Source organism: Salvelinus alpinus, chromosome 26 (genome assembly GCF_045679555.1).
Source record: "Salvelinus alpinus chromosome 26, SLU_Salpinus.1, whole genome shotgun sequence".
Lineage (NCBI taxonomy): Eukaryota > Metazoa > Chordata > Actinopteri > Salmoniformes > Salmonidae > Salvelinus > Salvelinus alpinus.
Window position 1 is genome coordinate 15,471,937 of NC_092111.1, and position 12,253 is coordinate 15,484,189.

Here is a 12,253-nt window from a genome sequence, read left to right on the forward strand (position 1 = left end):
CAGGTGTTGCTGTTGTAGAGGTCGTAGGAGCTTCAGTTGTAGCTGTCGTAGCAGGTGCTGCAGTTGTTGTAGCAGGTGCTGCAGTTGTCGTAGCAGGTGCTGCAGTTGTCGTAGCAGGTGCTGCAGTGGTCGTAGTAGGTGCTGCAGTGGTCGTAATAGGAGCTGCAGTGGTCGTAGTAGGAGCTGCAGTGGTCGTAGTAGGAGCTGCAGTGGTCGTAGTAGGAGCTGCAGTGGTCGTAGTAGGAGCTGCAGTGGTCGTAGTAGGAGCTGCAGTGGTCGTAGGAGGAGCTACAGTGGTCGTAATAGGAGCTACAGTGGTCGTAGTAGGAGCTGCAGTGGTCGTAGTAGGAGCTGCAGTGGTCGTAATAGGAGCTGCAGTGGTCGTAATAGGAGCTGCAGTGGTCGTAATAGGAGCTGCAGTTGTCGTAGGAGCTGCAGTTGTCGTAGTAGGTGCTGCAGTTGTCGTAGTAGGTGCTGCAGTTGTCGTAGTAGGTGCTGTAGTTGTCGTAGGTGCTGCAGTTGTCGTAGGTGCTGCAGTTGTCGTAGGTGCTGCAGTTGTCGTAGGAGCTGCAGTTGTCGTTGCAGGTGTTGCTGTTGTAGAGGTCGTAGGAGCTTCAGTTGTAGCTGTCGTAGTAGGAGCTGCATTTGCAGTAGTAGGTGCTGCAGTTGTGGTTGTAGGTGCTGCAGTTGTCGTAGCAGGTGCTGCAGTTGTCGTAGCAGGTGCTGCAGTTGTCGTAGCAGGTGCTGCAGTTGTCGTAGCAGGTGCTGCAGTTGTCGTAGTAGGTGCTGCAGTTGTCGTAGTAGGTGCTGCAGTTGTCGTAGTAGGTGCTGCAGTTGTCGTTGCAGGTGTTGCTGTTGTAGAGGTCGTAGGAGCTTCAGTTGTAGCTGTCGTAGTAGGAGCTGCATTTGCAGTAGTAGGTGCTGCAGTTGTGGTTGTAGGTGCTGCAGTTGTGGTTGTAGGTGCTGCAGTTGTCGTAGCAGGTGCTGCAGTTGTCGTAGCAGGTGCTGCAGTTGTCGTAGCAGGTGCTGCAGTTGTCGTAGCAGGTGCTGCAGTGGTCGTAGTAGGTGCTGCAGTGGTCGTAGTAGGAGCTGCAGTGGTCGTAGTAGGAGCTGCAGTGGTCGTAGTAGGAGCTGCAGTGGTCGTAGGAGGAGCTGCAGTGGTCGTAATAGGAGCTACAGTGGTCGTAGTAGGAGCTGCAGTGGTCGTAGTAGGAGCTGCAGTGGTCGTAGTAGGAGCTGCAGTGGTCGTAGTAGGAGCTGCAGTGGTCGTAGTAGGAGCTGCAGTGGTCGTAGTAGGAGCTGCAGTGGTCGTAGGAGGAGCTACAGTGGTCGTAATAGGAGCTACAGTGGTCGTAGTAGGAGCTGCAGTGGTCGTAGTAGGAGCTGCAGTGGTCGTAATAGGAGCTGCAGTGGTCGTAATAGGAGCTGCAGTGGTCGTAATAGGAGCTGCAGTTGTCGTAGGAGCTGCAGTTGTCGTAGTAAGTGCTGCAGTTGTCGTAGTAGGTGCTGCAGTGGTCGTAGTAGGTGCTGCAGTTGTGGTTGTAGGTGCTGCAGTTGTCGTAGCAGGTGCTGCAGTTGTCGTAGGTGCTGCAGTTGTCGTAGGTGTTGCAGTTGTCGTAGGAGCTGCAGTTGTCGTTGCAGGTGTTGCTGTTGTAGAGGTCATAGGAGCTTCAGTTGGTGCAGTTGTCGTAGCAGGTGCTGCAGTTGTCGTAGCAGGTGCTGCAGTTGTCGTAGCAGGTGCTGCAGTTGTCGTAGCAGGTGCTGCAGTTGTCGTAGCAGGTGCTGCAGTTGTCGTAGTAGGTGCTGCAGTTGTCGTAGTAGGTGTTGCAGTTGTCGTAGTAGGTGCTGCAGTTGTCGTAGTAGGTGTCGTAGTAGGTGCTGCAGTTGTCGTAGTAGGTGCTGCAGTTGTTTTGGATGCTGCAGTTGTTGTTGTAGGTGCTGCAGAAGTAGTTGTTGGAGCTACAGTTGTCGTAGTAGGAGCTGCAGTGGTCGTAATAGGAGCTGCAGTGGTCGTAGTAGGTGCTGCAGTTGTCGTAGTAGGTGCTGCAGTGGTCGTCGTAGGAGCTGCAGTTGTCGTAGTAGGTGCTGCAGTTGTCGTAGTAGGTGCTGCAGTTGTCGTAGTAGGTGCTGCAGTTGTCGTAGTAGGTGCTGCAGTTGTTTTGGATGCTGCAGTTGACGTAGTAGGTGCTGCAGTTGTCGTAGGAGCTGCAGTTGTCGTTGCAGGTGTTGCTGTTGTAGAGGTCGTAGGAGCTTCAGTTGTAGCTGTCGTAGTAGGAGCTGCATTTGCAGTAGTAGGAGCTGCATTTGCAGTAGTAGGTGCTGCAGTTGTGGTTGTAGGTGCTGCAGTTGTGGTTGTAGGTGCTGCAGTTGTTGTAGTAGGAGCTGCAGTGGTCGTAGTAGGAGCTGCAGTGGTCGTAGGAGGAGCTACAGTGGTCGTAGTAGGAGCTGCAGTGGTCGTAGTAGGAGCTGCAGTGGTCGTAGTAGGAGCTGCAGTGGTCGTAATAGGAGCTGCAGTGGTCGTAGTAGGAGCTGCAGTGGTCGTAGTAGGAGCTGCAGTTGTCGTAGTAGGTGCTGCAGTTGTCGTAGTAGGTGCTGCAGTTGTCGTAGTAGGAGCTGCAGTGGTCGTAGGAGGAGCTACAGTGGTCGTAATAGGAGCTACAGTGGTCGTAGTAGGAGCTGCAGTGGTCGTAGTAGGAGCTGCTGTGGTCGTAGTAGGAGCTGTAGTGGTCGTAGTAGGAGCTGCAGTGGTCGTAGTAGGAGCTGCAGTGGTCGTAGGAGGAGCTACAGTGGTCGTAATAGGAGCTACAGTGGTCGTAGTAGGAGCTGCAGTGGTCGTAGTAGGAGCTGCAGTGGTCGTAATAGGAGCTGCAGTGGTCGTAATAGGAGCTGCAGTGGTCGTAATAGGAGCTGCAGTTGTCGTAGGAGCTGCAGTTGTCGTAGTAAGTGCTGCAGTTGTCGTAGTAGGTGCTGCAGTTGTCGTAGTAGGTGCTGCAGTTGTCGTAGGAGCTGCAGTTGTCGTTGCAGGTGTTGCTGTTGTAGAGGTCGTAGGAGCTTCAGTTGTAGCTGTCGTAGTAGGAGCTGCATTTGCAGTAGTAGGTGCTGCAGTTGTGGTTGTAGGTGCTGCAGTTGTCGTAGCAGGTGCTGCAGTTGTCGTAGCAGGTGCTGCAGTTGTCGTAGCAGGTGCTGCAGTTGTCGTAGCAGGTGCTGCAGTTGTCGTAGCAGGTGCTGCAGTTGTCGTAGCAGGTGCTGCAGTGGTCGTAGTAGGTGCTGCAGTGGTCGTAATAGGAGCTGCAGTGGTCGTAGTAGGAGCTGCAGTGGTCGTAGTAGGAGCTGCAGTGGTCGTAGTAGGAGCTGCAGTGGTCGTAGTAGGAGCTGCAGTGGTCGTAGTAGGAGCTGCAGTGGTCGTAGTAGGAGCTGCAGTGGTCGTAGGAGGAGCTACAGTGGTCGTAATAGGAGCTACAGTGGTCGTAGTAGGAGCTGCAGTGGTCGTAGTAGGAGCTGCAGTGGTCGTAATAGGAGCTGCAGTGGTCGTAATAGGAGCTGCAGTGGTCGTAATAGGAGCTGCAGTTGTCGTAGGAGCTGCAGTTGTCGTAGTAGGTGCTGCAGTTGTCGTAGTAGGTGCTGCAGTTGTCGTAGTAGGTGCTGCAGTTGTCGTAGGAGCTTCAGTTGTCGTTACAGGTGTTGCTGTTGTAGAGGTCGTAGGAGCTTCAGTTGTAGCTGTCGTAGTAGGTGCTGCATTTGCAGTAGTAGGTGCTGCAGTTGTGGTTGTAGGTGCTGCAGTTGTCGTAGCAGGTGCTGCAGTTGTCGTAGGTGCTGTAGTTGTCGTAGGTGCTGCAGTTGTCGTAGGTGCTGCAGTTGTCGTAGGAGCTGCAGTTGTCGTTGCAGGTGTTGCTGTTGTAGAGGTCGTAGGAGCTTCAGTTGTAGCTGTCGTAGTAGGAGCTGCATTTGCAGTAGTAGGTGCTGCAGTTGCAGTAGTAGGTGCTGCAGTTGTGGTTGTAGGTGCTGCAGTTGTGGTTGTAGGTGCTGCAGAAGTAGTTGTTGGAGCTACAGTTGTCGTAGTAGGAGCTGCAGTGGTCGTAATAGGAGCTGCAGTGGTCGTAGTAGGTGCTGCAGTGGTCGTAATAGGAGCTGCAGTGGTCGTAGTAGGAGCTGCAGTGGTCGTAGTAGGAGCTGCAGTGGTCGTAGTAGAGGCTGCAGTGGTCGTAGTAGGAGCTGCAGTGGTCGTAGTAGGAGCTGCAGTGGTCGTAGGAGGAGCTACAGTGGTCGTAATAGGAGCTACAGTGGTCGTAGTAGGAGCTGCTGTGGTCGTAGTAGGAGCTGTAGTGGTCGTAGTAGGAGCTGCAGTGGTCGTAGTAGGAGCTGCAGTGGTCGTAGGAGGAGCTACAGTGGTCGTAATAGGAGCTACAGTGGTCGTAGTAGGAGCTGCAGTGGTCGTAGTAGGAGCTGCAGTGGTCGTAATAGGAGCTGCAGTGGTCGTAATAGGAGCTGCAGTTGTCGTAGGAGCTGCAGTTGTCGTAGTAAGTGCTGCAGTTGTCGTAGTAGGTGCTGCAGTTGTCGTAGTAGGTGCTGCAGTTGTCGTAGGAGCTTCAGTTGTCGTTACAGGTGTTGCTGTTGTAGAGGTCGTAGGAGCTTCAGTTGTTGCTGTCGTAGTAGGTGCTGCATTTGCAGTAGTAGGTGCTGCAGTTGTGGTTGTAGGTGCTGCAGTTGTCGTAGCAGGTGCTGCAGTTGTCGTAGGTGCTGTAGTTGTCGTAGGTGCTGCAGTTGTCGTAGGTGCTGCAGTTGTCGTAGGTGCTGCAGTTGTCGTAGCAGGTGCTGCAGTGGTCGTAGTAGGTGCTGCAGTGGTCGTAATAGGAGCTGCAGTGGTCGTAGTAGGAGCTGCAGTGGTCGTAGTAGGAGCTGCAGTGGTCGTAGTAGGAGCTGCAGTGGTCGTAGTAGGAGCTGCAGTGGTCGTAGTAGGAGCTGCAGTGGTCGTAGTAGGAGCTGCAGTGGTCGTAGGAGGAGCTACAGTGGTCGTAATAGGAGCTACAGTGGTCGTAGTAGGAGCTGCAGTGGTCGTAGTAGGAGCTGCAGTGGTCGTAATAGGAGCTGCAGTGGTCGTAATAGGAGCTGCAGTGGTCGTAATAGGAGCTGCAGTTGTCGTAGGAGCTGCAGTTGTCGTAGTAGGTGCTGCAGTTGTCGTAGTAGGTGCTGCAGTTGTCGTAGTAGGTGCTGCAGTTGTCGTAGGAGCTTCAGTTGTCGTTACAGGTGTTGCTGTTGTAGAGGTCGTAGGAGCTTCAGTTGTAGCTGTCGTAGTAGGTGCTGCATTTGCAGTAGTAGGTGCTGCAGTTGTGGTTGTAGGTGCTGCAGTTGTCGTAGCAGGTGCTGCAGTTGTCGTAGGTGCTGTAGTTGTCGTAGGTGCTGCAGTTGTCGTAGGTGCTGCAGTTGTCGTAGGAGCTGCAGTTGTCGTTGCAGGTGTTGCTGTTGTAGAGGTCGTAGGAGCTTCAGTTGTAGCTGTCGTAGTAGGAGCTGCATTTGCAGTAGTAGGTGCTGCAGTTGCAGTAGTAGGTGCTGCAGTTGTGGTTGTAGGTGCTGCAGTTGTGGTTGTAGGTGCTGCAGAAGTAGTTGTTGGAGCTACAGTTGTCGTAGTAGGAGCTGCAGTGGTCGTAATAGGAGCTGCAGTGGTCGTAGTAGGTGCTGCAGTTGTCGTAGTAGGTGCTGCAGTGGTCGTCGTAGGAGCTGCAGTTGTCGTAGTAGGTGCTGCAGTTGTCGTAGTAGGTGCTGCAGTTGTCGTAGTAGGTGCTGCAGTTGTCGTAGTAGGTGCTGCAGTTGTTTTGGATGCTGCAGTTGACGTAGTAGGTGCTGCAGTTGTCTTAGGAGCTGCAGTTGTCGTTGCAGGTGTTGCTGTTGTAGAGGTCGTAGGAGCTTCAGTTGTAGCTGTCGTAGTAGGAGCTGCATTTGCAGTAGTAGGTGCTGCAGTTGTGGTTGTAGGTGCTGCAGTTGTGGTTGTAGGTGCTGCAGTTGTCGTAGCAGGTGCTGCAGTTGTCGTAGCAGGTGCTGCAGTTGTCGTAGCAGGTGCTGCAGTTGTCGTAGCAGGTGCTGCAGTTGTCGTAGTAGGTGCTGCAGTTGTCGTCGTAGAAGCTGCAGTTGTCGTAGTAGGTGCTGCAGTTGTCGTAGTAGGTCCTGCAGTTGTCGTAGTAGGTGCTGCAGTTGTTTTGGATGCTGCAGTTGACGTAGTAGGTGCTGCAGTTGTCGTAGGAGCTGCAGTTGTCGTTGCAGGTGTTGCTGTTGTAGAGGTCGTAGGAGCTTCAGTTGTAGCTGTCGTAGTAGGTGCTTCAGATGTGGTTGTCGTAGTAGGAGCTGCATTTGCTGTAGTAGGAGCTGCATTTGCTGTAGTAGGAGCTGCAGTTGTGGTTGTAGGTGCTGCAGTTGTGGTTGTAGGTGCTGCAGTTGTGGTTGTAGGTGCTGCAGTTGTGGTTGTAGGTGCTGCAGAAGTAGTTGTTGGAGCTACAGTTGTCGTAGTAGGAGCTGCAGTGGTCGTAATAGGAGCTGCAGTGGTCGTAGTAGGTGCTGCAGTGGTCGTAATAGGAGCTGCAGTGGTCGTAGTAGGAGCTGCAGTGGTCGTAGTAGGAGCTGCAGTGGTCGTAGTAGAGGCTGCAGTGGTCGTAGTAGGAGCTGCAGTGGTCGTAGTAGGAGCTGCAGTGGTCGTAGGAGGAGCTACAGTGGTCGTAATAGGAGCTACAGTGGTCGTAGTAGGAGCTGCAGTGGTCGTAGTAGGAGCTGCTGTGGTCGTAGTAGGAGCTGTAGTGGTCGTAGTAGGAGCTGCAGTGGTCGTAGTAGGAGCTGCAGTGGTCGTAGGAGGAGCTACAGTGGTCGTAATAGGAGCTACAGTGGTCGTAGTAGGAGCTGCAGTGGTCGTAGTAGGAGCTGCAGTGGTCGTAGGAGCTGCAGTTGTCGTTGCAGGTGTTGCTGTTGTAGAGGTCGTAGGAGCTTCAGTTGTAGCTGTCGTAGTAGGAGCTGCATTTGCAGTAGTAGGTGCTGCAGTTGTGGTTGTAGGTGCTGCAGTTGTGGTTGTAGGTGCTGCAGTTGTCGTAGCAGGTGCTGCAGTTGTCGTAGCAGGTGCTGCAGTTGTCGTAGCAGGTGCTGCAGTTGTCGTAGCAGGTGCTGCAGTTGTCGTAGTAGGTGCTGCAGTTGTCGTCGTAGAAGCTGCAGTTGTCGTAGTAGGTGCTGCAGTTGTCGTAGTAGGTCCTGCAGTTGTCGTAGTAGGTGTTGCAGTTGTTTTGGATGCTGCAGTTGACGTAGTAGGTGCTGCAGTTGTCGTAGGAGCTGCAGTTGTCGTTGCAGGTGTTGCTGTTGTAGAGGTCGTAGGAGCTTCAGTTGTAGCTGTCGTAGTAGGTGCTTCAGATGTGGTTGTCGTAGTAGGAGCTGCATTTGCTGTAGTAGGAGCTGCATTTGCTGTAGTAGGAGCTGCAGTTGTGGTTGTAGGTGCTGCAGTTGTGGTTGTAGGTGCTGCAGTTGTGGTTGTAGGTGCTGCAGTTGTGGTTGTAGGTGCTGCAGTTGTCGTAGTAGGTGCTGCAGTTGTCGTAGTAGGTGCTGCAGTTGTTTTGGATGCTGCAGTTGTTGTTGTAGGTGCTGCAGAAGTAGTTGTTGTAGGAGCTACAGTTGTCGTAATAGGAGCTGCAGTGGTCGTAGTAGGAGCTGCAGTGGTCGTAATAGGAGCTGCAGTGGTCGTAATAGAAGCTGCAGTTGTCGTAGGAGCTGCAGTTGTCGTAGGTGCTGCAGTTGTCGTAGCAGGTGCTGCAGTTGTCGTAGCAGGTGCTGCAGTTGTCGTAGCAGGTGCTGCAGTTGTCGTAGCAGGTGCTGCAGTTGTCGTAGCAGGTGCTGCAGTGGTCGTAGCAGGTGCTGCAGTGGTCGTAATAGGAGCTGCAGTGGTCGTAGTAGGAGCTGCAGTGGTCGTAGTAGGAGCTGCAGTGGTCGTAGTAGGAGCTGCAGTGGTCGTAGTAGGAGCTGCAGTGGTCGTAGGAGGAGCTACAGTGGTCGTAGTAGGAGATGCAGTGGTCGTAATAGGAGCTGCAGTGGTCGTAGTAGGAGATGCAGTGGTCGTAATAGGAGCTGCAGTGGTCGTAATAGGAGCTGCAGTGGTCGTAATAGGAGCTGCAGTTGCCGTAGGAGCTGCAGTGGTCGTAGTAGGAGCTGCAGTGGTCGTAGTAGGAGATGCAGTGGTCGTAATAGGAGCTGCAGTGGTCGTAATAGGAGCTGCAGTGGTCGTAATAGGAGCTGCAGTTGTCGTAGGAGCTGCAGTGGTCGTAGTAGGTGCTGCAGTTGTCGTAGGAGCTGCAGTTGTCGTAGTAGGTGCTGCAGTTGTCGTAGGAGCTGCAGTTGTCGTTGCAGGTGTTGCTGTTGTAGAGGTCGTAGGAGCTTCAGTTGTAGCTGTCGTAGTAGGAGCTGCATTTGCAGTAGTAGGAGCTGCAGTTGCGGTTGTAGGTGCTGCAGTTGTCGTAGCAGGTACTGCAGTTGTCGTAGCAGGTGCTGCAGTTGTCGTAGCAGGTGCTACAGTTGTCGTAGCAGGTGCTGCAGTGGTCGTAGTAGGAGCTGCAGTGGTCGTAGTAGGAGCTGCAGTGGTCGTAGGAGGAGCTACAGTGGTCGTAATAGGAGCTACAGTGGTCGTAGTAGGAGCTGCAGTGGTCGTAGTAGGAGCTGCAGTGGTCGTAATAGGAGCTGCAGTGGTCGTAATAGGAGCTGCAGTTGTCGTAGGAGCTGCAGTTGTCGTAGTAGGTGCTGCAGTTGTCGTAGTAGGTGCTGCAGTTGTCGTAGTAGGTGCTGCAGTTGTCGTAGGAGCTTCAGTTGTCGTTACAGGTGTTGCTGTTGTAGAGGTCGTAGGAGCTTCAGTTGTAGCTGTCGTAGTAGGAGATGCATTTGCAGTAGTAGGTGCTGCAGTTGTGGTTGTAGGTGCTGCAGTTATGGTTGTAGGTGCTGCAGTTGTCGTAGCAGGTGCTGCAGTTGTCGTAGCAGGTGCTGCAGTTGTCGTAGTAGGTGCTGCAGTTGTCGTAGTAGGTACTGCAGTTGTCGTAGTAGGTGCTGCAGTTGTCGTAGTAGGTGCTGCAGTTGTCGTAGTAGGTGCTGCAGTTGTTTTGGATGCTGCAGTTGTTGTTGTAGGTGCTGCAGAAGTAGTTGTTGGAGCTACAGTTGTCGTAGTAGGAGCTGCAGTGGTCGTAATAGGAGCTACAGTGGTCGTAGTAGGAGCTGCAGTGGTCGTAGTAGGAGCTGCAGTGGTCGTAGGAGCTGCAGTTGTCGTTGCAGGTGTTGCTGTTGTAGAGGTCGTAGGAGCTTCAGTTGTAGCTGTCGTAGTAGGAGCTGCATTTGCAGTAGTAGGTGCTGCAGTTGTGGTTGTAGGTGCTGCAGTTGTGGTTGTAGGTGCTGCAGTTGTCGTAGCAGGTGCTGCAGTTGTCGTAGCAGGTGCTGCAGTTGTCGTAGCAGGTGCTGCAGTTGTCGTAGCAGGTGCTGCAGTTGTCGTAGTAGGTGCTGCAGTTGTCGTCGTAGAAGCTGCAGTTGTCGTAGTAGGTGCTGCAGTTGTCGTAGTAGGTCCTGCAGTTGTCGTAGTAGGTGCTGCAGTTGTTTTGGATGCTGCAGTTGACGTAGTAGGTGCTGCAGTTGTCGTAGGAGCTGCAGTTGTCGTTGCAGGTGTTGCTGTTGTAGAGGTCGTAGGAGCTTCAGTTGTAGCTGTCGTAGTAGGTGCTTCAGATGTGGTTGTCGTAGTAGGAGCTGCATTTGCTGTAGTAGGAGCTGCATTTGCTGTAGTAGGAGCTGCAGTTGTGGTTGTAGGTGCTGCAGTTGTGGTTGTAGGTGCTGCAGTTGTGGTTGTAGGTGCTGCAGTTGTGGTTGTAGGTGCTGCAGTTGTCGTAGTAGGTGCTGCAGTTGTCGTAGTAGGTGCTGCAGTTGTTTTGGATGCTGCAGTTGTTGTTGTAGGTGCTGCAGAAGTAGTTGTTGTAGGAGCTACAGTTGTCGTAATAGGAGCTGCAGTGGTCGTAGTAGGAGCTGCAGTGGTCGTAATAGGAGCTGCAGTGGTCGTAATAGAAGCTGCAGTTGTCGTAGGAGCTGCAGTTGTCGTAGGTGCTGCAGTTGTCGTAGCAGGTGCTGCAGTTGTCGTAGCAGGTGCTGCAGTTGTCGTAGCAGGTGCTGCAGTTGTCGTAGCAGGTGCTGCAGTTGTCGTAGCAGGTGCTGCAGTGGTCGTAGCAGGTGCTGCAGTGGTCGTAATAGGAGCTGCAGTGGTCGTAGTAGGAGCTGCAGTGGTCGTAGTAGGAGCTGCAGTGGTCGTAGTAGGAGCTGCAGTGGTCGTAGTAGGAGCTGCAGTGGTCGTAGGAGGAGCTACAGTGGTCGTAGTAGGAGATGCAGTGGTCGTAATAGGAGCTGCAGTGGTCGTAGTAGGAGATGCAGTGGTCGTAATAGGAGCTGCAGTGGTCGTAATAGGAGCTGCAGTGGTCGTAATAGGAGCTGCAGTTGCCGTAGGAGCTGCAGTGGTCGTAGTAGGAGCTGCAGTGGTCGTAGTAGGAGATGCAGTGGTCGTAATAGGAGCTGCAGTGGTCGTAATAGGAGCTGCAGTGGTCGTAATAGGAGCTGCAGTTGTCGTAGGAGCTGCAGTGGTCGTAGTAGGTGCTGCAGTTGTCGTAGGAGCTGCAGTTGTCGTAGTAGGTGCTGCAGTTGTCGTAGGAGCTGCAGTTGTCGTTGCAGGTGTTGCTGTTGTAGAGGTCGTAGGAGCTTCAGTTGTAGCTGTCGTAGTAGGAGCTGCATTTGCAGTAGTAGGAGCTGCAGTTGCGGTTGTAGGTGCTGCAGTTGTCGTAGCAGGTACTGCAGTTGTCGTAGCAGGTGCTGCAGTTGTCGTAGCAGGTGCTACAGTTGTCGTAGCAGGTGCTGCAGTGGTCGTAGTAGGAGCTGCAGTGGTCGTAGTAGGAGCTGCAGTGGTCGTAGGAGGAGCTACAGTGGTCGTAATAGGAGCTACAGTGGTCGTAGTAGGAGCTGCAGTGGTCGTAGTAGGAGCTGCAGTGGTCGTAATAGGAGCTGCAGTGGTCGTAATAGGAGCTGCAGTTGTCGTAGGAGCTGCAGTTGTCGTAGTAGGTGCTGCAGTTGTCGTAGTAGGTGCTGCAGTTGTCGTAGTAGGTGCTGCAGTTGTCGTAGGAGCTTCAGTTGTCGTTACAGGTGTTGCTGTTGTAGAGGTCGTAGGAGCTTCAGTTGTAGCTGTCGTAGTAGGTGCTGCATTTGCAGTAGTAGGTGCTGCAGTTGTGGTTGTAGGTGCTGCAGTTGTCGTAGCAGGTGCTGCAGTTGTCGTAGGTGCTGTAGTTGTCGTAGGTGCTGCAGTTGTCGTAGGTGCTGCAGTTGTCGTAGGAGCTGCAGTTGTCGTTGCAGGTGTTGCTGTTGTAGAGGTCGTAAGAGCTTCAGTTGTAGCTGTCGTAGTAGGAGATGCATTTGCAGTAGTAGGTGCTGCAGTTGTGGTTGTAGGTGCTGCAGTTGTGGTTGTAGGTGCTGCAGTTGTCGTAGCAGGTGCTGCAGTTGTCGTAGCAGGTGCTGCAGTTGTCGTAGTAGGTGCTGCAGTTGTCGTAGTAGGTACTGCAGTTGTCGTAGTAGGTGCTGCAGTTGTCGTAGTAGGTGCTGCAGTTGTCGTAGTAGGTGCTGCAGTTGTTTTGGATGCTGCAGTTGTTGTTGTAGGTGCTGCAGAAGTAGTTGTTGGAGCTACAGTTGTCGTAGTAGGAGCTGCAGTGGTCGTAATAGGAGCTGCAGTGGTCGTAGTAGGTGCTGCAGTTGTCGTAGTAGGTGCTGCAGTGGTCGTCGTAGGAGCTGCAGTTGTCGTAGTAGGTGCTGCAGTTGTCGTAGTAGGTGCTGCAGTTGTCGTAGTAGGTGCTGCAGTTGTCGTAGTAGGTGCTGCAGTTGTTTTGGATGCTGCAGTTGACGTAGTAGGTGCTGCAGTTGTCGTAGGAGCTGCAGTTGTCGTTGCAGGTGTTGCTGTTGTAGAGGTCGTAGGAGCTTCAGTTGTAGCTGTCGTAGTAGGAGCTGCATTTGCAGTAGTAGGTGCTGCAGTTGTGGTTGTAGGTGCTGCAGTTGTGGTTGTAGGTGCTGCAGTTGTCGTAGCAGGTGCTGCAGTTGTCGTAGCAGGTGCTGCAGTTGTCGTAGCAGGTGCTGCAGTTGTCGTAGCAGGTGCTGCAGTTGTCGTAGTAGGTGCTGCAGTTGTCGTCGTAGAAGCTGCAGTTGTCGTAGTAGGTGCTGCAGTTGTCGTAGTAGGTCCTGC

The 12,253-nt window shown here is 53.2% G+C and overlaps 1 protein-coding gene across 1 annotated transcript; it reads right to left on the minus strand.

Annotated features, from left to right (window-relative positions):
* Positions 1-2,011: 2,011 nt before the first annotated feature.
* LOC139554805 (mucin-7-like) lies at positions 2,012-2,575 on the minus strand (the record flags this gene model as incomplete). Its single annotated transcript, XM_071367959.1, has 1 exon — positions 2,012-2,575. A coding segment is annotated over one exon (564 nt), but the record flags the coding sequence as incomplete, so codon positions are not given.
* Positions 2,576-12,253: the final 9,678 nt, after the last annotated feature.